Source organism: Gekko japonicus, unplaced genomic scaffold (genome assembly GCF_001447785.1).
Source record: "Gekko japonicus isolate JY-2015 unplaced genomic scaffold, Gekko_japonicus_V1.1 scaffold203, whole genome shotgun sequence".
NCBI lineage: Eukaryota > Metazoa > Chordata > Lepidosauria > Squamata > Gekkonidae > Gekko > Gekko japonicus.
This window is the reverse complement of record NW_015170280.1, coordinates 218,652-243,173: the sequence shown is the minus strand read 5'-3', so window position 1 is coordinate 243,173 and position 24,522 is coordinate 218,652. Positions and strand designations below refer to the sequence as shown.

The 24,522-nt window shown below is 48.7% G+C and overlaps 1 protein-coding gene across 2 annotated transcripts; it reads right to left on the bottom strand.

The window, feature by feature from the left end:
* Positions 1-398: 398 nt before the first annotated feature.
* Positions 399-21,696, bottom strand: HPCAL4 (hippocalcin like 4). 2 transcript variants are annotated; one of them, XM_015417760.1, is made up of 4 exons: positions 21,642-21,696; positions 3,713-3,882; positions 2,192-2,407; positions 399-1,136 (listed from the first exon to the last, which is right to left on the bottom strand). In XM_015417760.1, the coding sequence occupies exons 2-4, from the start codon at positions 3,872-3,874 to the stop codon at positions 939-941; spliced, it is 576 nt and encodes a 191-aa protein (XP_015273246.1). In that variant the 5' UTR covers positions 3,875-3,882; positions 21,642-21,696; the 3' UTR covers positions 399-938. The 2 variants fall into 2 exon arrangements, with proteins under 2 accessions (XP_015273246.1, XP_015273247.1); XM_015417761.1 differs by lacking the exon at positions 21,642-21,696 and adding an exon at positions 5,594-5,667.
* Positions 21,697-24,522: the final 2,826 nt, after the last annotated feature.

The following is a 24,522-nucleotide window of genomic DNA, read 5'->3' as shown; positions in this document are numbered from 1 at the left end:
CTGACAGCATTTTCCCCTTACCAAACAACAACTCTTTTAGCCCTTTTGAAAAGTATACTCCTCCACCCTCTCTTAGTGTAGAGATCTTCAGCTGATCAACTGAGCTTCAAATGTTAATAAGGACAAGAGAATTTGAGTTTTTGATACACCACTAAAATTACTCTGAGACACTTCTGACCAATGGTAACACTTCTATAGCAGGCATCACTCTTTTTTAAGTGAAGGGACTCTGGGAGTGGGGAATCTCTTTTCCTCAACATACAAAAGGCAGATGTTTCACATCTGCCATTGACTCTTCATGGCAACAAGTAGGATGGAGAGTAAGCAAATGGGGTGGGGGGAACAATTCCTATTTTTGGCTTCAGGGGATTGGGGGGGGGGGGGGTGGGGGGGGGGGGAGGCTTCCAGAACAATTAAGCACACACTAGAATTGCCATTAAGGGCCATGTCTCAAAATTATGTTGCCGGTCACAAGGAGGAAGAAAGGCTCCCTAATGCTAGAGAGGTTGGGCAGCCAAGCAGAATTTGGGGATTACAAGATCTTGCATCAAGAGTCATGGATTTAGGCAGGCCACCAAAGGTAGGTTTTGCTGGCACAGTCTTGGGGAATGTCTGGTGTTCAGGGGGAAAGGGGGGGAATGAATGGTTGGGGAAGGAAAGACGACTGGCGCTGGACACATTGGGTCAGCAGATATGATGAGAAAGACTGAACTCTGATAGAGATCTGGGGCAAGGCTCAAGAATATTGCCTAAAAGAACTTGTATGTGTTGTCAATGGTAGGTGGTTCATTTGGGGGGACTCGGTTGGGCTGAAGAGGCCATGCAGAGAAAGCCCAACCTGTCTCAGGGAGTGGAGTTTGCAGCTCTGAGAAGAAGGGGTAAGAAGACGCAAGGCCAGGGAGGGGAGGGCAGGATTGCATGCCAGGCCCCTGACCCCTCTATTTCTGCATGTCACACTGGAGCAGGAGAACAATGGAAGGGTCACTCTTGGCAGCTTCCTTGAACTCTTCCAAGGTGATCTGGTCATCTTTGTCCTTGTCCATCTTGGTGAAGATCTTGTCAACGCGTTGCTGGGGTGTCAGCCCATCTTGGTTCATTCTCATCATGATGACCGTGCCCACCATCTTGTAGATCGCCTGAAGAGTGAGGGGAAGAGAAGGTGGGGCGGGCTGAGACGGGTAATCTTTGGCACAGGCTGACCCAACAGTGCAAGCCACGGTAAAAACATAAAAAGAGCCCTGCTGGATCAGACCCATAGTCCATCTAGTCCAGCATACTGACCATAAAGTGGCTAACCAGTTTCCCTAGAGAGCATCCAGGGCCTAGAGGCCCAGGCCTTCCCCTGCTGCTGCTGCTGCTGCCTTCTGGAAGCCGTATTCAGAGGTTTGCTGCCTCTGTACATATAAGGACACAAATACAGCCTGCGGGATCAGACAAATGGTCCATCTAGGCCAGCATCATGCCTCACACAGTGACCAGCCAGTTGCCCTGGAGGTCCAATGGACAGGCCACAGGGGCCAAGGCCCTCCCCCGAATGTTGCCTCCAAGCACTGGGTGTCAGAGGTTTACTGCCTGTGACTACAGAGCCTCCCTTTAGTCACCACGGCTTTAGTCACCATGGCTCTTGATGGATTTATCCTCCATGAATATGTCTAACTCCCTCTTAAAGCTATCTATGCTTATGGCCATCACTACCTCCACTGGCAGTGAATGCCATGGTTTAATATCTCTCTTATGGGGGTCAGTAGGAATGTGTAATGGGATAATATAGCCCAATCTCGTAAGCTAAGCAGGGATGGTACTTGGATGAGAGACCACCAGGAAGACTCTGCAGAGGAAAGGCAATGGAAAACCACCTCTGCTTCTCACTTGCCTTGAAAACCCCTTGCCTGAGTCACCACACGTCAGCTGGAACTTGATGGCACTTAACATACATGCCTACGGGGATTAGCAGCTGCCAGGCCAAGCACATGGGCCAAACCCTCTTTCCAAATTTGACGCCAGAGATGCTGCCACAGGGGGTAGATCCTTGGGAGACTGTGGACAGCAAGCAGGGGGTCCCCGGGAACAGAGCTACCCATTTTGACACAGATTCCTCCATGTGTGGCCCTGAACAAATACTAAACACTACACAGAAAGGTTCCTGAGGAAATGTATCCACAGATAACATTCCCCGCTACCCTCTAGATACCTCAATGATCTCCAGCATCTCCAAGCGTGTTATCTTGCCATCTCCATCCAGATCATACATCTCAAAGGCCCAGTTCAGCTTCTGCTCAAAGCTCCCCCGGGAAGTAACAGAAAGTGCACAGATGAATTCCCGGAAGTCAATTGTTCCATCACCGTTCTTGTCAAACGTGCGGAAAGCATGCTGAGCGAACTTGGATGCATCGCCGTAAGGGAAAAACTGCAGAGAGAAAAGGGGGGAGAGGAGCGGCGCTGTTAGCTGCTAACAGCTGCAACAGCCCAACAAGAGACATTCCTGTGAACATGTTCCTGCATCGGGGACGGGCTTGGTCAGAGAGACTATGTCTGTCAACTAAGTCTGTACCAGCTGCAAAAAGGGAGCCAGTTTAGAATATTCTAATAGGTCTGAGGAGACCCAGGTTCAAATCCTTATCTACCATGAAATTCACTGGGTGACCTTTCAGGGTGTAGGGGGGAGGTAGCTACGAATTTCGTGCATTGTGCAGGGGGTTGGACTAAATGACCCTGAAAGTCCCTTCCAACTCTATGATTCTATTACCTTGAGCCAGTTATTCCTTCTCAGCCTAACCTACCTTGCAGGGCTGTTGTGAGGATAAAATGGAAGGAGGGAGAATCACATATACTGCAGTGAGTGACTTGGAGAAGGGCAGGATAAAATAAACAGGTCTCCAAAACCACAGAAATAGCTTAAGGCAGGGGTTTCCATCCTTTTTGGTCCTGTGGGCACCTTTGGAGTTGTGATATAGGGTGGTGGGGACACTCACAAAATAAGTGGAGGTGGAGCTAGCCACAAAATATCAGGGAGTGAGGTTAAAGATGAAGAAAAATGGGCTGCACCCAGCAATGTGCCAACAGAACAAAAAGGGGAAAAATACCAGGTTATCATTGACTGATGTATTATTGTACAAAGTCTCGCTGTGCAGGCTTCATCAGGCGGAATCAGAGCATCTACTTACGCTGGAACTGTCCACATCAATTAAGTTCTTTTAATTAAGGGAGTGAGGCTATGCATAACTCTAATAACGACTCTTCGACATTTCAGACAGAAGCTCCATTTAACAGGATGCCTTTTAAAATGACCCTATTGTTTTACAATATTCTCTTGCATACAAACGGCTTACCTTCTGTCACACAGTGAAGATCCTTTTGCTGTGGTGGCAGCTGCTGCCAAAGCAATTTTTTTTTTAAAAAAAGGAATCTACATAGCCAATCAGAAGCCCTAATGGACAAAAGCCCCACCTGGCAGCTCCCATCTCCTAAAGACACTTGGTGTAACCCAGGAATGGTGCTGGAAGGTACCATGGTGCCCATGGGCGCCATGTTAGGGACCCCTGGCTTAAGGAATTCACAGATTTTGTCCATTCTCTAGTTCTGTGTTCCTCATGCAGATGATGCCCCGAGGACCTTCTACAAGTCAGCTGGGCCCAAGAGGATCTCCAGGGCCACTCACTCCTAGCTCTGTATTAGGGTGTGGCTCACCCGCCCCCCGCCCCCCGCCCCATACCTTGATATAGAGTTGCTGGAATTCCTCCAGGTTGAGGATGCCTGTGGGACAGTCTTTCAGGAAGCCTTTGTACCACTGCTTCAGCTCTTGCTCGTTAAATTCTGTGCTCCTCACCAGGTCATCCAACATCTCGGGGGCCAGCTTACTGTTGTGTTTGCCCATTGTTGTTTCTAGAAAAAGAAATGTGTCAGCGGTGCCAAAGCAGTGGGATTGTCTCCCCTCCAGGCCCCCAGCACTGCACCAGATACCAATTAGTTGTTAAACTACCAGTGTGGTGGTGTAGTGGTTGGAATGTCAGACTAGGATCTGGGAGACCCAGGTTCAAATCCCCACTCTGCCCTGGAAGCTCCCTGGGTGACCTTGGGCCCGTCACGCACTCTCAGCCTAACCTACCTCACAGGGTTGTTATGAGGGTAAAATGGCAGATAGGAGGATGTAAGCCTCATTTTCACTGCAGCAGGGCTGCCAACTAACCAGAAGAAATGACTTGGCTGCTCCTGTGCTTTCAAGAGTAGTAGCAGCATGTACAGAAAACAGCAGGCAAAGCTTTTCAGGCATAGACATAAAATGTTGGCACAGCAGTATACGGCTTGACAGTGGCTAGTTGACACAGCACAGCCACGGGGGGGGTTGGTTGGTTGGTTGTATTTTTCATGTGTGTGTGATTGTGTCTGTACACCAGGAAGTCATGGCGACCTCTGGTGACTGACCCCTACCGTGGGCCTGGAGAATTTTCACAGAGGTGGCTAAATAAAGCCTGCCCCTGCCTCTTAACTGCTGGTATTCCAAGGAGGTCTCCCATCCAAGTACTTGCCCAGAGTTGACCCGGGTTAGCTCCCAAGATCAGATGATATCAGGGACCACATTGATCTTGCAACGCCCTTCCAAAGAGTCAAAGCCAAAGAGGAAAGAGTTACAACACTCCCTGACTACACTCAGGTTTCAGCAAGCCCACAAGGGAACGGGGAAGCACAGACTCAATAGGGAGGGAGGGAGGGAGGGGAGAAAGAGTTGGCGGGCTACAAGGTCTGATGGTTATGCAGTGAATATTCACTGCTAGCCGCTGTTACGGAGACTCCTCTGACAGAAGAGAGGGAGGTGGACATTGCTAACTGCCCAGAAAGAGAGGCCAGGCCTGCTCCTGTGCCTTTAAACACCTCAAGCCAGCAGGTGAAGCCCTTCCTGGCCGGCAGCGTCGGCCCCACCCAAACCTGTGACTGCAAACGAGGCTTTTCCGCTTTGCGCCAGCTTCTCATTCCAGTCGCGTCCGCAACAACTAGGCGCTGCAATGAGGGTCGAACGAGGGAGAGATGAACGGGGGCGGGGTACAGGAGGAGCTGCGCTACCCCCAGCCGAAAAGCCGACAGGGTGTAGTACAATGCACGTCTGAACGCTAGCTGCGCGCTCAGCCAGTCTCTGTTTCACCATCTGCATGACGCCCCTTCCGTAGCCCCCCCGTAGTCTCTCCTCAACTCCGTTGAAGGGCAGCAGGGCAAGTGGCGCATCTTGACCGGCCGCGCAGAACGGAGCTAAACAGAGGAGGCGCCGCCGCCGCCGCAAAATTTCCACGGAGCGTCGACCTGGTCAGAGCCCTCCAGTCCTCCCCACGGGCCTTCCCACGCGCCCCAGACTGCAACCCGCGGAGAGCGGCGACGCGTGCCTTCGTGCCAGCGTCCAAGAGTCCTCTGGCCTTGCCGGCGTCCAGCCGAACTCCCCCGCCCACGTGCACACACCCGAGGCAGCCTCCCTAAGGGGGACTCTGGCGTAGGCCCTACCCCGCCAACCCCGCACCGCAGCCCCCGAGGCATCGCCTCAGCTCTCGAAGGAAGGCGATGGCGGCCGGTCGCGTCTTTCCTCTCCCCCCAGTTCCTTTTGGCTTACCCCGCAGCCGCTCTGGAGCGCCTTCTCCGGCTTATGAAGGGTGGCAGGCAGACGCCTCTGGCAGCGCTTTCTCCGGGCGGCAGGCAGACGCCCAGTGGCGTTACCGAAGAGACCAGCCGCAACCGAAGGTAGCGACGCCTTTCTGCCAAGAAGTAGCAAGAACGCAGCGGAGCTCCGAGCGTGTGCAGAGTGCCTTACTCAAGCAGGCGCTCCGGCCCGGAGCATTTGTCTGCATGTGGGTCCCTCCTTAAAGGCAGGAGGAATATACCCCCCCCCCTCCATCAGTCCCAATCCTTACTAGGACGAGGCTGAGGAGCTTGGGGGTTGCCCACTGCCCTAGTCCTACCAGTGGAGGCTGGGCCCGCTTGCCTCGGTTTCCCCTCTCCCCAACCTCCTCTTCCACCCAGCTCCCCTTGCAGAGACCTATGCCATAGACCTTGCAGAGATCTAGAGGTTCTGGGAAACCCAGCTTTGAATCCCTGCTCTGCCTTGGAAGCTTGCTGGCGACCTGGGGCCAGCCAGTCACACATTCTCAGCTTAACCTACCTCACAGGGTTGTTGTGAGGATAAAATGGAGGATAGGAGAATGATGTAAGCTGCTTTGGGTCCCTATTAAGGGGAAAGGTGGGATATAAATAAACACATAAATGATAACTATGCCTGCTTGCCCCATTCTCCCTCCTTCCTGGAACCTCTTCCTGAGCTGTCTGTTGTGCCAAGTGTTGGTCTTGGCCAAACGGACAACTTTCCCTTTCCTCATAAAAGCTGAACTCAAAACAACTTCAGTTCCCTGAGCAACTGACTGTTCAGAGCTGCAACAGTCTGCATCAGAGACCTCTGGGGCACAAGTGCCTGTTCAAGGGCCAAGCCAACAGAATGTGAAAAGCCAGGCCATGAGTTGACTGCAAAGATAATGCCTCCAAGCATGTACAAAGTGCCTTTCTCTTCCAAATAAATAATTACAGGCAGCCCCCAGAGAAAATAAGAAACAAACAGGAGTCTTGTGCCACCTTAAAGGCTGACAAGGTTTTTGCGAATTAGGCTTTTTTTTTGTCACAAGCACAGGACTGTTTTGGTGAAGGCTAACCATGGGTAAGCCCTGAGCTGGATGGCCCAGGCTAGCTCAGTCTTAGGAACTAAGCAGGGTTGGCCCTGGTTAGTATTTGAAGGAATACCAGGACTGCCAGGCCTAGAGGCAGGCGAGGGCAAACCACTTCTGAATGTCTCTTGCCTTGAAAACACTATGGAGTCACCATAAGCTGGCTGTGACCTGAGAGCACTTTCCACCACCAACAGTGGGATGTGTTCACATCTGCTTTACTTTCTGCTCACTTTCACCACACTGCTTGTGTCCATACACGGTTCTTGTGTCACCCTGGCCTTGCTCTCCCACCTCCAAAGGGCACATCCCCCAGCATCAGCCTTGTAGAAGAACTTCCTCCTCTAGTCCCATTTCTTTCACCTTTCCTTTGTGCACACAGTGAGTTTGCCACTGACTCACTGTGCATCCAGCGTGGTGTGGTGGTTAAGAGCAGCAGACTGTAATCTGGAGAGCTGGGTTTGATGCCTCACTCCTCCTCCACATGAAGCCTGCTGGGTGACCTTGGGACAGCCACAGTTCCCTCAGAACTCTCTCAACCCCACCTACCTCAGAAGGTGCCTGATGTGGGGAGAGGAAGGGAAGGCGACTGTAAGTCACTTGAGATGCCTTCAGGTAGAGAAAAGCAGGGTATAAAAACCAGCTCTTCATCCTCTGTGGAACACCACCACATTTGGAGGGGAGATGCGTGTCTAGTGGATGCATGCTCTCTGCCACAAGCACATAGGTGCTGCATGTCCCCACGTGTTTACAGGCATAGTCTGAATCTTCCCTGCAGACATTAAAGTTCTTCAGGGAATTTGTGGTAAACTCACCTGTTGGGGAAAACCACAAATTGCCCCTCACTAGCCCCTTGATGTCATCCTGCACAGCACAAGAGGGAGCTGTACAAAAGAGACGGTCTCCACTTGTCCCAAGAAGGAACTAGGCTGCTGGCGCTTAAAAACAAAAAGGTGGCAGAGCAGTTTTTAAACTGAATATTGGGGGAAAGCCGACAGAAGATGAAAATTCTCTGGTTCGGGATGGCTCATCTCAAAGAGATGAAGGGGTAGCTGTTACTTTTCTACAAGGAAATGGATTAGAATTGTCCACTGGGACTGTGGCAAACAATATGGACTGCCTGGCAAGGTCTCGAGGCAGCAGGAGGAAGGTTGTGGGCCTAACAGAGAGTGAGTATAAATGGACAATTTTCTCAGTGGAGGGTGGTAAGCAGTGGGGTACCACAGGATCACTACTGGGTCTGATGCTTTTTAACTTGTTTATTAATTATTTGGAATTGGGAAACAGTTAAGTGGCTAAATTTGCAGATGACACAAAGTTGTTCAGGGTGGTGAGAACCAGGGAGGATTGTGAGGCACTCCAAAGGGATCTGTCAAGGATGGTCGAGTGGGTGTCAGTGTGGCAAATGGGGTTCAATGTGGCCAAGTGCAAAGTGATGCACATTGAAGCAAAAAATCCTAACTATAAATACATGTTGATGGGGTTTGAACTGGCAGAGACTGACCAAGAGAGAGATCTTGGAGTCATAGTAGATAACTCAATGAAAATGTCTAGACAGTATGCAACTGCAATAAAAAAGGCCAACGCTATGCTGGGGATTATTAGGAAGGGAATTGAAAACAAATCAGCCAGTATCATAATGCCCCTGTATAAATTGATGGTGCAACCTCATTTGGAGTATTGTGTACAGTTCTGGTCACGAATCCTCAAAAAGGATATTATAGCATTGGAAAAAATGCAGAAAAGGGCAACTAGAATGATAAAAGGGTTGGAACACTTTCCCTATGAAGAAAAGTTAAAACGCTTGGAGCCCTTTAGCTTGGAGAAACAACGGCTGAGTGGTGACATGATCGAGGTTTATAAGATTATGCATGGGATAGAGCAGGTAGAGAAAGAAGTACTTTTCTCACAATACAAGAACTCATGGGCACTCAATGAAATTGCTAAGCAGTCGGGTTACAACAGATAAAAGGAAGTACTTCTTCACCCAAAGAGTGATTAACACATGGAATGCACTGCCACAGGAGGTGGTGGTGGCTACAAGCATGGACAGCTTCAAGGGGGAATTAGATAAGCATATGGAGCAGAAGTCCATCAGTGGCTATTAGCCACAAGGTATAGATAGGAACTCTCAGGCTGGGGCAAGTATTCTTGGTACTTGGGGGGGGGGGGCAACAGTGGGAGGGCTGCCAGTGTCCTGGCCCCACTGGTGGACCTCGTGATGGCACCTGGTATTTTTGGCCACTGTGTGACAGAGTGTTGGACTAGATGGGCCATTGGCATGATCCAACATTGGCTTCTCTTATGTTCTTATTATGTTCTTATGTAACACAGGCCACACATGGGGTGATTCTGCATCTAGCATTCGCTCCACATTTTCCCAGCTGGGAGGGGAAAGTGCAGCTCAAAACCACATTCAACGATCTCAGGGCAACGCTGTACTGACTACAAAGTCACCTCTCTGAATGGCCATAAATCTATGCAGAAGATACCATAAAATCCAATGATCAAAGAAAGTGAAAGTGGCATGCCGTTTCGAGGGTACCATAAAATCTGATGATCAAAGGGAGTGAAAGCAGCATGCAATGCGGACTGGAATTTCTGTTCCAATAAGGGTTTTGTAAAACAACGGAGAGAAAAACCAATGCAAAATCGCTCATGGGTTGGACATTGGCCCAGGCAAGAGAGGAACTCTCTATTGCCAGTCAGCAAGAAGCAGCCTTGGCAATTCCTTGCTGGTGAAAACTGAGCCAGAGAGAGCGCTCCAGAAGATACTAGTGTGACCCTCTTTAAACATTCTTTTACTTACAGGCTGAATCTCTTTCGAGAAGCATGAGACTCTAGGTGGCTGTTTGTGTCCTCACAATTACACAGAAGCTTCCTAAGCACATTACTGGGACTGGAGCACATAGGACTTGCTTCTTTGGAAATGCATATGACAACTAGTGGTGGAAAGTGCCATCAGGTTGCAGCTGATTTTCAAGGTGAGAGACAAACAGAGGTAGTTTGTCTGGCTGGCTCTGAGTAGCAACTCTGGACTGCCTTGGTGGTCCCCCATCCAAGTACTAACCAGGGCCAACCCTACTTAGCTTCCAAGATCAGATCATTGAACTAGTCTGGGCTAACCACATCAGGACTTATGGCAACTAGGCTGGCATTTAAAAAAAACAACAACTCCAGTATCATTGCAGTTGGTGTCCCTGCTTTATTGAAAGGTGGTGTACAATAAAGTGGAGCTAGTGCTTTAATGAAAGGATCAGTCATCCAGTTAGGAAATTTGCAGGCATAGACCTCTAAGTAACAAACTGATGGAACTAACTTTCCATGGTTCATTGAGAGGGAGCACCAACAACGAAGTGAGCTTTAAAGAAGCACACTTTTGCTATAGAGATGTTCCTCAGATGCCCAGGTGGAGAAGGAAAGTCCATACTCACAGTCTCATCCTGCCCTGGCCCTCATCCACAGTGCACTGTGTATGACACCACAGTAGAGTGGTGCAGCTTGCTGGTGATCAGATACATAGGAGGACAACAGAGCTCCTTTAAGGTTAACAGCTGTTCAGGAGAGGGAACTCCAGCAGTTGCAGCTTTTCTCATGCTGAAATTCCCACTTCCTGCTCCAGGAGTCGAGCTGTCCTTCTTTGCAACTGGGTATCTAGCAGCCTGTGCAGCAGGAGCTAAGGGCATCCCTGCTAGAGAAGAATAGGAAAATGTCTGACCAATTGAGACAGCTCACGGTCCTCCAGAAATAGCGAACAGGGACCATGCAACATTGTCACCTGGATGCAGGCTACGTCCAGCATTATGGGGTAGCATAATTGGCTGTGCACACAGTTTTTGCTCCTGATACTGAGAGGTCCCTTGCCTTGCTCCTTCAGAACCCCTCTAATGTCCAACCCATCAGTCAAGATCCTCCTCACAAGTCCTGCTCATTGGGCCCCACCTGCAGAAGTGAGGAAGGTGGCAACCAGAGATGGGGCTTTTTCAGTGGTGGCACCTCATCTCTGGAATACTCCGCTCCTTGATGCTTGCCTAACCACCTACCTTTAGGCACTAGGACAAAACCTTTATTTTTACCCAGGCTTTTAAGTGAGTGGTTCCACCTTCTAATGCCTGCTTCTAGCTGAAAAACTAGTTTATGCATATCTTTTTAACCTGCTGGGTGTTGTTTTATGCTGTTTTATGTCCTTGCCTTGTTTTTATGCCTTGTTTTAAAACTGGTATTGTTATGGTAGCAATTTTTGTGATTTTTATCATAATATTTTACTACCTTTATGTGTGAAGCAGCCCTGTACAGGCAAAGATGGGGGGCTCCCTTGTTTTGCATACAGAAGGTCCCAGGTTTGATTCTTCCAGCAGCACCTTGCCTGGCAAAGACTTTTGCCCCCAGAGCATACAACAGCCTACTAGATGGAACAGTCCTTTAGACTCTGCATGAGACAATGGCATATGAAATGCAGTCTGTGCATGCTCAAGGGCACTGAGTTCTTGTTTTATTGTTTCAAGTGGACCAGAGCCTAGCATTCAGACACAAAGTTCAAACCTTTGTGAAGCAGGCTCAAAGTGAGTCCTGAATGGTGCAGTGAGAGAATGTTGGGTTTGGAGGGAGGAAGTCTAGGTTTCAGTCTCTTATTCCCCCCACCCAAGGCAAACTGTGGGTGGGTCTTGAACAAATCACAGGATCGTGACTATGAAAATAAAATGGGGTGCATATGCCCAGGACTTTCTTTTAAAAAGAATGATGGGATTTATAGGTAAAGTGATGTGCAAGATTTTGAGTTACACAGAGACCTTTCTCAGCCTGGATGTATGACTGAAAACAAATCTAAATGGAAGGAAATGTATTTCTAGAATTTCCTCTCCTTTTTTATATTTACATTTTCATCTCCCCTTTTACATTTGTAGGTCATACGGCAGGAGGAAGAGCTCTGTGTTAGTCTGATGGTTACACCCAGCATTGTGAATCTTGATCTGTCCTAATCAAGGTCATTACTTTACTGCTCCTATAAATTTTTGTTCTGATGCACACCATGTAACAACTGATTTTTCAAGACAGTATAAAGATTATATCAGGGGATATCCTCCCCCTCCACACAGTGTTTCGGACCTTTCATGTTGTCTTGCCCCCTGCCCCCTTCAAATCTTTACTGGGGTGTTTATTTTCAGAATGAGATTTGGGAGCGGGAAAGGAGGGGCAATCATCTCATTATCCTATTACATATAGCAACTGGTACTGAGGAGGTTGCCATGGCGACAATTGCACTGTAGCAAAATTGCTCTCAGTGGTGGCGGCAGCGGCCAGCATCCCTAAGCTACCCGCCAACTCTTTCATCCTTGTGTGTCTCCACATTTTCCTTGTTTCCTACTTCCAGGGATATTTTATTGCTCCAGCCATAAAGCAAAGACATCACTCCTGACACAAGGGTAAATCACTTTGTCTTCTGGGAGAAAGAACTTGGAACAGAAAACAACAAACATCCAGATTTCTTCCCCTTTAAGCAATGGGTTTTATTAGGTTCTCTGTAAGTACTTTGAGCTACACTTGTTTCCTCTAATTTTGGGACCAAGTGACATCTAGAGGAAATAGTCTGTGATGCTCACATGGGCATGCTGGAGGCTCCCCCCCCCCCGCTCCTTGCCTCACCCAAATTGGGGGTGATGGTGCTGTAATCAAGGGAGAGGAAAGACCTGCTGCGAAAGACCATGATGGTCTTGGTATAGGATCAACAACAAGCCACTGCAATAAACAAGAGCCCGCATGGCCGTTAGAGGGTCAGGTTAAGATCTGGGAGATCCATGTTCAAATCCTCACTCTGTCTTGCAAGCTTGCTGGGTGGCCTTGGGCCAGTCACATGTCATTAGCCTTCCTCACAGTGTTGTTGTGAGGATCAAATGGAGAAGGGAGGAAATTTTGTAAGCTGCTTTGGGTCCTATTGGGGAGAAAGGGGAGAAATAACTAAAATAAATCAATCAGAAGCCTCCATTTACTCCTCCTTCACACCTGCCAACTTTCGAGCATCCAGAATAGGGAGATTTAGGCACTCCGTCCCCTTCCTTACTGTCTCTCTGCACTATTTAGCTCATAATTAAAATGAAGTGCCCCCAAATTAGGGCTTGTATGTGGAGATTTTTTTTATTCCAATCATATTCACATGTATGGAAAACAAGGTGCTGTTAATATTTGCCTTCATGATTCTACTTACTAAACATCCTGATAGATGTTTCCTCTCTTTTGCGGCAGCAGCGGCACATGAGCTATGTTCTGCTTCCAAAACAATAACATTATGCTGGCTTTTTAGTATTTTTAAAGTTTGTTGAGAAAAGCAGCTCGCATCTTACATAGTTGGCTTGCAAAATCCAGTTTGGCGCTTTGAGTCAACTCAGGTTTACAAAGGGTTTCTCTTTCAGATATAGCATACATACTCTGCAAGCATAAGCCGCCACCCCCATTCCTGCAGTTAGAAGGATCTCAGGTAGTGGGGCTGGGAAAGATCTCTGCTGGAGATGTTGGGCTGCCAGGACTGGGCTAAACAGAATCCTGGTCTATTCCCCCAGCGTAAGGCAGCTTCATGTGTTTATATAGGTTTAGTAAAGTTCAGATTAACTTGCAAATGAGCTGGTGTCACGTTAAAAGCCTTAGATTAAGTAATTAGTAGAGAGAAAAAATGGTATGCAAATGATCAAGGGGTTTGTACACCTACCACCCTACTGTGAAAGGCTAGAGCATGGAAGCTTCTGTACAAAAACAGATGACAAAAGGGCTGTGTTATCAAATCACGACTGCTGCAGTGAAAGAATTTTTTCCTCCATCTGCTGTTAAGGCTAGAATTTGGTGTGTGGGGGGGGGGATCAAATGAAATGGGCTGCCAGTAGGATCAGGATGGTGATAGAAATTGCCAGCAAGTCACAGCCAACATAGTGATCCTGAAGGCACGGCTGACTTATGGCGACCCTGTAGGGTTTCCAAGGCAACAGACAAACAGATGTGGTTTGCCATTGCCTGCCTCTGTGTAGCGACTCTGGAAATCCTTGGTGGTCTCCCATCTAAGTAGGGCTGCCAGCTCTGGGTTGGGAAATACCTGGAGATTCTGGGGGCAGTGGGGTATAATGCCATCGAGTCCACCTTTCAAAGCAGCCATTTTCTCCAGGTGAACTGATTTCTGACACTTAAAGATCACCTGTAGTCCCAAGAGAGCTCCAGCCACCACCTGGAGGTTGGCAATCCTACATCCAAGTACTAATTAAGGCCAGCCCTGTATAGCTTCCAAGATCTGGTGAGATTGGGCTAGTCTGGGCCATACAGGTCAGGACAGGAACAGGACAAATGAAAGAAATTGTTTCTTCTTATGGAAGTCTCTGCCACAGGACAGGGGAGTGGAGGGACTGGGTTATTAACATTAATTGCTAACTAAAGCCTCCATAATCAGAAACTGTATACATTTGAAACCACATGTTGGGAAGAGGGAGGCTGCTGCCTTTGGAGTTAGGAGCTTCCCAGTGGCATCTGCTGGTCTCTGCTGGAAACACGGCACTGGGCTAGATTGAGTCTTAATGGTCAGATCCAGGTGGGATCTGCCTTGCAAAAGAACCACGCTGTTTCGCAAAGTGTTTTGCGTTGATTTAATAAGCTCAGCTCTTGGACAGCTTAACATAAATGTCGATAACATAGGAAATCAGAATGAAGGAGAAACTGAGGAGAACGAGCACAAATGGGAGAGATCATGTTTGTAGGGCTTAATTTTTGGGTGGGGTGCTTCCTACTCAAAATGGGTGGGGGGAAACTGCATGGCAGGACAGAGGGATTCTCTGTGTTCCGTCAGGTTTGTTGCCCCAAATCCTTTCTTCCCATTTGTGGTTGTAACGCTTGTGGTCATAAAGGGAGCTAGCCACATTGACCACAGTGGCCAGCTGTGGCACACTCCACCAGGCTGAAGAGACTGGAAGGTGTGGAGCATCTGTCTTGCTGTCCCACATTTGAGCCAACTAGATGCCCCCTGGCTTTTTCTCTGGCTAGAGCTTGTTGTTGTACAGTACCCATTATGCTGCTTCCTTTCAACTCCTGTCCCCCCCCCCACAAGCTCCTATTTTGCTTTGTGCCACCCAAGTGTGTCTGTTTCCTGGGAATGGACAAGGTCCACTGCTCTTAATTGAAGGCAGAAATACTACCGAGTTGTGAATGCTGATTTGTGCTTAGCTCAAAGAGTCTCTGGAGTTGCAGACATGGGTGGTGGAAAGTGCTGTCAACTTTCAGCCAAATTATGGCCATAGGGTTTTCAAGGCAAGAGACGAACAGAGGTGGTTTGCCATTGCCTGCCTCTGCATAGCAATCCTGGACTTCCCTGGGCTTTGGACTTCCATCCAAGCACTAACCAGGCCTGACCCTGCTTAGCTTCTGAGATCTGAGGAGATCAGGTTAAACCTGGGCCATTCTGGACAAGACTTGCAGAAATGTGATAGTGAAGAGGCAAAAATCACTCACCTGTGGGACTTCCACATGCAAAGCAGCCCAGTTCAAGCGAGACATGTCAAGCGAGATGTGTGTTGCTGTTTGCATGAGCAGAAGCCCAGTTTCAAGGAGACATTTTTGCCTCAGCCAGCCTCCCTTTGAAATCAAATCATCATCCTCTCCCTTTGGGACAGACACACAAGCCTTGTGTGCTGCATGGGGCGAAGCATAAGAGTTTTTGCATAAGACAACAAAAAACCTATTGTAATGGCCTCCCCATTTGCATGACCCTCCCAGAAGACGCACAAATTGGGCAGCTGAAGATGCCTGTTCATGTTACCTTTAACCCTTTGGTTCATTGAGGGTTTATTTTACCATTTCCAGAAGGAAAAGAATCAATTTTTGTATAAACACATACATAACCCATTTGTGGTGTGGGTATTTCTGGGACTGGGGTGGTGGTGGGGGAGAAGCATGGTTAGGGGACAAGACAGGACAATTGACCGGGGAACACCTGGGGGAAGACAGGAAGCTCTCTGAGGCTCTCTGAGGTCCAGAGGTTTCACACTGCATGTCTTGGCTCATACCTGCCCAGGGCCGGATTTAGATTTGCTGAGGCCCTAAGCTATACAAAACCCAGAGGCCCCCTACTGTTTTAAATTACATCAGCTGGTCTCAGAAAAATTTAAAATATATATGCCTTTAAAAAAACTTTGAAAATATATTGTCTTTTAATTTTTATTAAAAAAATAATAAAGGATGTGTTTACAAAATCACAGAAATAATTACATAATTAAAGGGTTTTTAAATGACAAATAAGGCTCCAGCAGATTGCGAGGCCCTAAGCTGTAGCTTATTTAGCTTATGCGTAAATCCGGCACTGTGCCCTGCATTTGAAGCCTTCACCTATTCAATGCTTTCTCTGCAATCATGAAGGCTTGCAAACCCAAAACATAACAGGAGCCAAAAGCTTGGTAAAAGTCGCCAAGCCTTGTACATGACTTCTCGAGAATGGAGGGCAGGTAAGTGAGGTTTCAGCCTCTCTAGTCAGAGTCCTATGGCCCAGTAGAGAACATTGTAGTCACAAGTATCTGGCGTCCCCCCCCCCCGAGAAAGATGGCATAGGAAAAGAAGAAATGTTAATGCAATAGCAATAATTCTTTTGGGGGGGTATTTGTGTGTGAGAGTGCGCTTGTGTGCCTGGAAGCCATGGTGGCTTCTGGTGACCCCTAGTGGGGCTAGGACATTTCAGAGGGGTGGCTTGATATTTTCCTGCCTCTGTGCCCTGGCCCTGGTATTCCTTGGAGGTCTCCCTTCCAATTACTTGCCAAGGTCAGCCTTGCTTAGCTTCCGAGATCTGACGAAATCAAGCTTGCCTGGGGTATTCGGGTCAGGGCAGTAGCAGTAATTCTTTTTAGCACCAGTGCCTTCAATAAACTTCATAAGCAACAACCACAGTCACACACAGAAGGACAGCACAGCTTGAAACGGCAGATGGTCGTTCATACATTGCATATCCGGGATGGAACGAACCCTCGACTGTGGACCACAAACCAGCTTCACAGGCTCAGATTTGCCTGAGTGAACCAGGCTTGGCAAAGTCACCTCCCTAGAAGACAGGGCAGGAGCTGGAGACTCTTGCCTTGTCCTATCTGCACAGATGATCAGGAGGCCCTTCTGTAGTTCAAAGCTTGCCTCTTCTCAGAGCTCAGGAGCCTTTGGCAGCTACACTAAACCCTTACCAGCAATATTTGGACTATAATTTGCTCAAGACTGTTGGAAGGACTGCAAGACAAGATGTGTGAAGTGCTTTGAACCCCCCAAAGAACTTGGTCCATGCTAAAGATAACCATTTTTGTCCTCTTGGTTTCCTGGATCACCAAAGACAGGATGGGAGGGGAAACACGTCCCACAGGCATCAGTTTGGAGGATGTGAACACACGAAACTGCCTTATCAGACCCTTGGTCCAGTATTCTCAACTCTGACTGATAGCAGCTTTCCAGGGTCACAGGCAGAGGTCTTTCATGTCACTTGCTGCCCAGTCCTTTTAATGTCGGGGATTGAACCTGAGACTTTCTGCATGCCAAGCAGATGGTCTGCTACTGAGCCACAGGCCCTCCCCATGGAGAAAGACCTTACTGTACAATTATGTGTGTGTGAGGGGGTAATTTGTTGCAATCCTTCCACAATCTTGGGTCACCAGAAAGACTGAAAATTTACTACCTTTCCAAGAGCATGAAAGCAAGCCCCACCACACAGGCATTTCCTGCCCACCTAGTCCATTAAAAAGACTACATCAAAAGACAGAAGAGAGCTCCTCATGACTGAGGTTCTTCTGTTTTCTCTGTAAAATCTGTTTGTGCCTTCCTCATTTTGATTACTCTTCCCCCCCACACACACTTCCATTTTTAGACATCTTCCTCCCCATTTGAGTTTCTAAAGCAAAAACCTCTTGTTCCTGTCTGCTGTCCCTTTCCCTTCCACCTGATATCTATAACCTGATAAACACCAACAAGATGCCCTCAGGATCTGACTTGCCACGTAAAGTGTGGAAGACAGTGAATAGACTATGAACAGGCTTTGGCAGTTGTGAAGACCTGTTCTTTAAATGGGACAAAATACCAGGACCCAAATGTGGTTGTGGTGCAGCCCGCCAAACTATTTTCCATCTGTCACAGTAATGTGAGCATCGTGCTTCCCGGGAGATGTGATGGAGTACATTGAACTTTCCCCAACTGCGACTGAGTGGATTGAAAGTCTAGATATTAGTATGTAGGGGGATTGCCCAATCGGTCTGCATACCTGTTCTATCAACTTACATATTTTATATTATTATATACTTCCTGTGTGTAACTCTGCCATACGATAAATAAATAAATTCCTTTCATATTTACAGTGATGGAAGCAAAGCAATTAACCCCCCCCAGAATTGGCATTGAAATCAGAAGTCACCATTTGCCCCCTGGATAGCAGAGAAGCCCTCACACTCATTGGGGGGGGGGGCATGGGAGCAGTCAGCAATCTTAAGCAAGCATACTCGGAACTCCCACTGAAACCACAGGCAGCTGGTAGTGATGAAAAGTGCCATCAGGTTGCAGCCAACTTATACAGTTTCCAAGGCAAGTGATTAAGCAGAAGTGGTTTGCCATTGCTTGTCTCTGGATAGGAACCCTGGTATTCCTTGGTGGTCTCCCATCCAAGTCTTAACAACCCTGCTTAGATTCTGAGATCTGATGAGATCGGGCTAGCCTGAGCCATCCAGGTCAGGGCAGCTACTTTTGAGGAAACATGCTGAGGATCAGCAGGCAAGTTTGTCAACCCAGCATCTAACAATGATGGAGGAAAAAAGCAGCAGGGCTGAAGCAGACCAAGCCCAAGACATCTTTGCCCTGGAGCTGAATGGCCCATGATCAGAGGAAGCAGGACTTCTTCAAATGCTCAAGGGACAGAGCTCCGGCCTCTCTCTGCAGAGGTTTTACCTTTATGATACCCACCACATCTATTCATGTCATACTTTTCCTAACTTGCCATGGTGGGATGGAGCGCAGCAGTACCATGGAGTGCCAGACCCATGGCAGCCTGGCACTATGCTGACTGGCCTGTAGGTACCAGCCAAAGATCTTCCTGCTGTCCCAGGCATTTGTGGGCTGTTAATGGCGGGCTTGAGCTGCAATGAGAATAGAACCCACTCCGTTCTTTCTAGGCATGCGTGCTGTTTTAGACTCTGGTTTTGATGATAGCTTTAATGAAGCGTGGCCATCTCTTGGTTAAGAAATTCCTGGAGATTTGGTGATGGAGCCTGGGGTGGATGGGGTTTGGGGAGGGTAAAGATCTCAGCAGGGTATAATGTTGTAGACTCCACCCTTCAAAACCAGCTATTTTCTCCAGGGGAACTGATCTCTGTAGTCTGGAGATCAGTTGTAATTCCAAATCACAGGGTCCTACCTGGAGGTTGGCAACCCTACTTTACTGTCCCAGTTTTTAAGACGTTTAGAGAAGGCTGCAGCTCTTACTAGAAAAATTCTTGCTGCTGTTCCTTGTATATTCTTAACTTTTGTAAACTGTCTTGAAAGGTTTTTTCCCTCCTAAACAGAAGGTACAGGATTAAAATGGTTTAAAATGAAGCAATAAAGCGATAAGAAGCCCTTTCTTAACTCTATGAGGAAGAGTCAGACAGCGGGCTTCCAAAGGGCAATTCTCCTGACCACCTGTGGCAAATGAGACCTGCACAAAACCTGTTCTTTGGCTCTTTTAAATGCCACCAAATGCATATGGAAGAAGAAGTAAAGATAGGATTTATAACCCCCGCCCTTCACTACCAGAAGGAGTCTCAGAGTAGTTTACAATCTCCTTTCCCCTCCCCTCCCCTCCCCTCCCCACAACACAACAGACACCCTGTGAGGTAGGTGGGGCTGAGAGAGCTCTTTGGAGAACTGCTTGTGAGATAATAGCTCTGAAAGAATTTGTAACTGACCCAAGGTCAGACCAGCAGCTGCATGTGAAGGAGTGGGGAATCAAACCTGGTTCTCTCAGATTAGAGTACATGCTCCTAACCACTCCAAACTGGCAAAATATAGGGTTGCCACATGGCCTGGAGAACATGTTCTGTGCCCTGAAGACAGACCTATTGTGTGGAAATGGACAGGTGAAGTTTATGCATGTGGCATGGACATAAATAATAGCCCATTCAACCTCTATTAAACAGACAGGGCATTTTTTCCTCCAGGCAGCTGGCAACCTAAATGGCTGTTTAACTCTGATTGGCCAGTGAGCTCATTACTAAAAGGGGGGGGCAGGTAACTTTTGAAGGATTCTTTGCAAGGCAGAGAGACACCATATTTTTAGTGGGGACAGAAAGGGAATCATAAAGGCATGTTTGGACATACATTTTGGGGCACAAAGATCTCTATAAACTCAGTCTGTCTAGCAAGACAGCATTCTCTCTCTCTCACACACACACATTCACACGCACCAATCACATCCACCAAGCCCTTTGTCACGGATGAGACCCCTTAGGGTTGCCAACCTCCAGGTGGTGGCTGGAGATCTCTTGGGATCACAACTGATCTCCAGGTGACAGAGATTTGTTCACCTGGAGAAAATGGCCCATTTGAACGTAGACTCTATGGCATTATACCTCACTGAAGTCCTCCCTCCCCAAACCCTGCCCTCCTCAGGCTTTGCCCCCCAAATATCCAGCTGGAAACCCTACCACCCAGACCTGACCACTGATCACAAACAGTCCAGCAGTCCTTTTGAATGGTACTCTCTCATCTGTTTCCTTTCCTTAATGAATTGCCCCTGTCTTGTCTCATTGGAAATGTTGTGATGGGTTGTTGCATACAAGGGCACTAAAACCAGCACCTTGGGTCTTCAGAAATTAAATCTTTGCATGGGGGAGAGATAAACTTTGACTTGATGGCCAGGCCAGGCCCTCTGCTGAAGGCCCAGAAGAGTCTTTGGTAATGTGGGGGCGGCCATGTGGGGGCTTCTGTTCAGGTAGTGGGAATGAGGGTGTTACCAGAGGACCTTCCCCCTTTTGTCTGTGAAATTTTAGGAATCTGCACAAAAGAAGCACAAAGGAACTCCCCCCCCCCCGCCCTTCAGGTCTTTGGAGAGCAGTCAGACTGCCAGTTCTCCCCACACACACTCACACCATGCCAAGAGGAGTCCACATCATACCCCACTTCCTTCTCTTGCTCCCTCCCTCTGTCCATCTGCTAGTTCCTAAAGGCAGAAACCTTCTCTTCCGCCTCCCCTGCCAGCCACTTGGAGATTTTATAAAATCAGACACCGAATTCACAAAGTCTGTTTTCTTTTTGGAAGGAGATTGAGATGAGAAAGGATTTGGAGGAAAACTGGCTGCAGGGGAAAAGCAAAACATTCTGAGCTGTGGCTAACATGCGAGGTATGAGAAAGCGAGAGAGAGTGTTTTGTGCGCGTGTGTGTGTGCGTGCGCGTGTGTGTGTGTGTGAGAGAGAGCATTTCATGCCTCCCTAGTTGGACTAGACTCAGAGTTGGTTTTCTTTGAGCCAGGGCTTAGAACCATTTTTTAATTTCATAGCTGAGCCCAAGAGCATGAGAAGGAAGCATGCCCTCTGAGCATGTGCTGACAGCTTTCCCTCCTGGCCATAAAGCTCCATCCCATCCCCATCCCAGAGCTTCCAAGGGGACATGAGTCACAGGCATTTGATAACCAACCGAGCGGAACCTTTTTTAAAACCCAGAATCCCTGTCCCTTTAGGAAGGACTTTTCCTACTGAATTCTGGGGGGGGGGGGCACTGCATGGCTTCCAGCCACCTAGAAGAAAGCACTGCCACCCCTTAGCAAGGGGGCTCCCAAGGGCAAAATTGTGCCAACCAGATGCCATTTAATTGCAGCCCTGGTGATGATTAAAATGGGATGGCTTTGAGGCTTTGCTTTCCCTGCAGACGGCATCCGATAACCCCCGGTGCTCCTCCCAAACCTCTGGGGCTGCTGGGGTCATTGGGGTGTTGCTTACCTTAGAGGGTCTGCCTGACCCCAGGGGGTACCGACCCCAGGTGCAAAGGTTGAGCTGCAGGAAGAGGAATGCCTAAGCCATCCACCAGAGGAGAGGCCTCCTGCTACTGCTGCTGTTGCAGCTGCTTCTGATGCTGCTGCTTGGTATGTTCCTCCACCTGCTCTGCCTTGTGCATTCGCTTCTCCGCCTCCTCTTGTATCACTATGTGCCCCTCCTAGCTTGGAGGAGGGAGGGGCCACTGGCTCCGCTCTCGGCCTGACTGGCTGAGATGAGTGCCAGTCACTGCCAACAGCTCCAGGTGGAGATCTTTGCTTGCCTGCTTGTGCCTGTCAACCCAAGCCAAGGCCGAAAGGAGAGCACTCGGGCACAATGCCTCTTGGCATTGGGCAAGTCCCAGCCTGGCACCCTCCAGGGATCACACTGGACCTTCTGTCTCTGCACAAGGGATGCTCATAAGTCACAACACTGGAGAGAAACATGTGCAGCAGACTCCACCCTTCTAGATGCGTCCTCAAGGTCACATCCTGCACGTGAAAGTACCCTTCAATACCGAGACTAATTTCTAGCCCCCTCACAGCTTTTGCCCAAGAAGCTATCAAGGGTTAGGAAAATGTCCTAACAAGAATCTTAGCTTTTTCTGGCCATTATTTTTTCTTGCTGTGCTCTTATACCATTAATCCCAGATGTGGCAGCAGTTAACAAGCTGGGTGGAATATGGAGGAGTATTCCCTGCATATGCTCAGAGACTTGCATCGTTATCTGTACACTCATTCCAGGACAATGATCTGACACTGGAAGGATGTGATGGGGTTACCTTGCTTGAAATTTAGCCTTTCTCAGGATGGGCACAACGTAAAGATCTCCTGTTTTCCATCCTTCCTGTTTGGTAGATTGGCCCAAGTACAAGTGTGGGGGTACATATTAGGGAATGAGACAGTGCCAGGAGACCATACTGGAGGGGGATGGGGGCAAGTACGGCAGCATGCTGGAGCCATCCATAGACGATGGCCGGCACGTTTCCAAACACAAGTGGGAAACGTGCTGTTGTTCAGCAGCAGGAGTGGAGATTCATAGCCTAGAATTCTGTTGCACGTGTGGAGGAAGGAGGATTCAGGGAGGCAGACAGAGGAAGGGGAAACCTCACAGAGCATCTCCAGAGAGGCTGGCCAGGTGGGAGCCACTGGGCCACAAAGGCAGGGGGGACAGCTCAAAAATGATTTTGTGCTGGGATCCAGAGGGGCTGCAGAGAGAAAGAAGGGATGGCTGCTTGCATCATCAATCACTCTGAGGCATTCCCTCTCCTCCAGTCCCAAAAGCCACCTTTCTGGTGAATATGATGTCAACGTTTATGGATCCTTTGTGGCTGAAGTCCCTTAACTCAGTCCCACTGTACCCCCCCCCCCCAATGTCCCTCTCCGGTGGCCTCACTTTGTGCCCTCTCCCTCAGGGTTTGGTTCAATTTCAACATAGTTTGGACTCTTGGGGGGAGGCAAATATTGGCAGAGAAATTGACACAGCAACGGTGCACAACCTGATTCAAGAGCAGATAAAGATTTATTTCGGAACTAATATACTTGATAGGAAAGAGGAGAGACAGAGGTAGGTTCCAAACTACATCTCTAGCTGAGAGAGAGAGAGGGAGTAAGACTGAGTGTGGCACTTCTGAGAAGAAGGGGGAAATGGCCCTAAGAGCAGCAATCTGGAGACAGACAAGGAATGACACTTAACAGGAGAGGGAAGGTGCTGACCTCACTGTCCTATCTAGTTGTCTTCTTGCTGCCCCCTTCCGGGTCTTCTTCTTCTTTGTACCCCAGACATTGCCTTTTCCGACAGCAAAGAACCCTCTTCTTTGCTTATATGGATGGCCCCATATTATTATGAATGGACAAATAATCCACATAATATACCCAGGCTGGATGTGCTCACAGAGACACGACTCATGCACGTCATTGTATATGCTGTGTTCCACCCCCCACTTTGTAAGTCCAAATGGCACAAAACACGCTCGTGAATTCATGCCAGACTCAGACACGAACTCTTCCCACCCCTCCACCCCCAAGTCTGGGAGGAAAATGAAGCCACGGGCTGTTACCTCAAGGGACTGGAGCTCTTTCTAGAGACCTTCACCTGCTGCTCAGCACCTGGAAGAACTGAGGCCTCCCCAGCCCAGCCTCCCACCCCCCACCAAAGGGTTAAGGGAAGATGCCGTTTCTTTCGTGGGAAATCTGCCGTCATGATCTTTAAAAAGAGGGAGAAGCAGATTTCAGAAACAAATGTGAAGCGTTGCCATGACAACTGCCTGTGATATGCAGGATTGTTCCCCCTCCCAGTGACCTTACTGTTTTTGTGGCAGCAGCATATTCCAAAGGTTGTGGTTGAGGCCATTTCCGAGGGGTTTTCTTGCCCAACTACAAAGGGGCTGGCTGCACCTGCAGTGGGCAAGGATTGACTGCAGCCAACCCCACTACGAATGCCAGAGAGTCAATGGAAAAGGACCGCCCAACATGGTACCTGGCTGAGGAAGGTTCTGTTTGCTGCTTCCTATGGAGCCTTGAGGCCTTCAGCTGTGAGCCCTCACCTAGAGCTGCCAATATCCAGGTGGGGCCTGGAGATCTTCTGGAATTACAACAGATCTCCAGATGACAGGAATCAGTTCCCCTGGAGAAAATGGCTGCTTTGGAGGGTGGACTCTGTGGCATTACATCCCGCTGAGGTCCCTTCCCTCCCCAGACTTCACTCTCCCCAGGCTCCACCCCAGATCTCCAGGAATTTCCCAAGCTGCAGCCGGCAGCTGTACCCTCACTAGAGTGTAAAAGTGGGTCTGAAAGAGGGATTATTGGTCACAGGAGCCCTGTACACAGTCACACATATGTAGTGTGGC

What these genes read in the sequence shown, in the direction of transcription:
- HPCAL4 (XM_015417760.1), bottom strand. Translation starts at nt 3,874, where the DNA reads ATGGGCAAACACAACAGTAAGCTGGCCCCCGAGATGTTGGATGACCTG. An exon ending in TCCAGCAACTCTATATCAAG is followed by an intron (nt 2,408 to 3,712) that starts GTATGGGGCGGG and finishes TTCTCTCTGCAG; the next exon opens with TTTTTCCCTTACGGCGATGC. An exon ending in AGATGCTGGAGATCATTGAG is followed by an intron (nt 1,137 to 2,191) that starts GTATCTAGAGGG and finishes CTCACTCTTCAG; the next exon opens with GCGATCTACAAGATGGTGGG.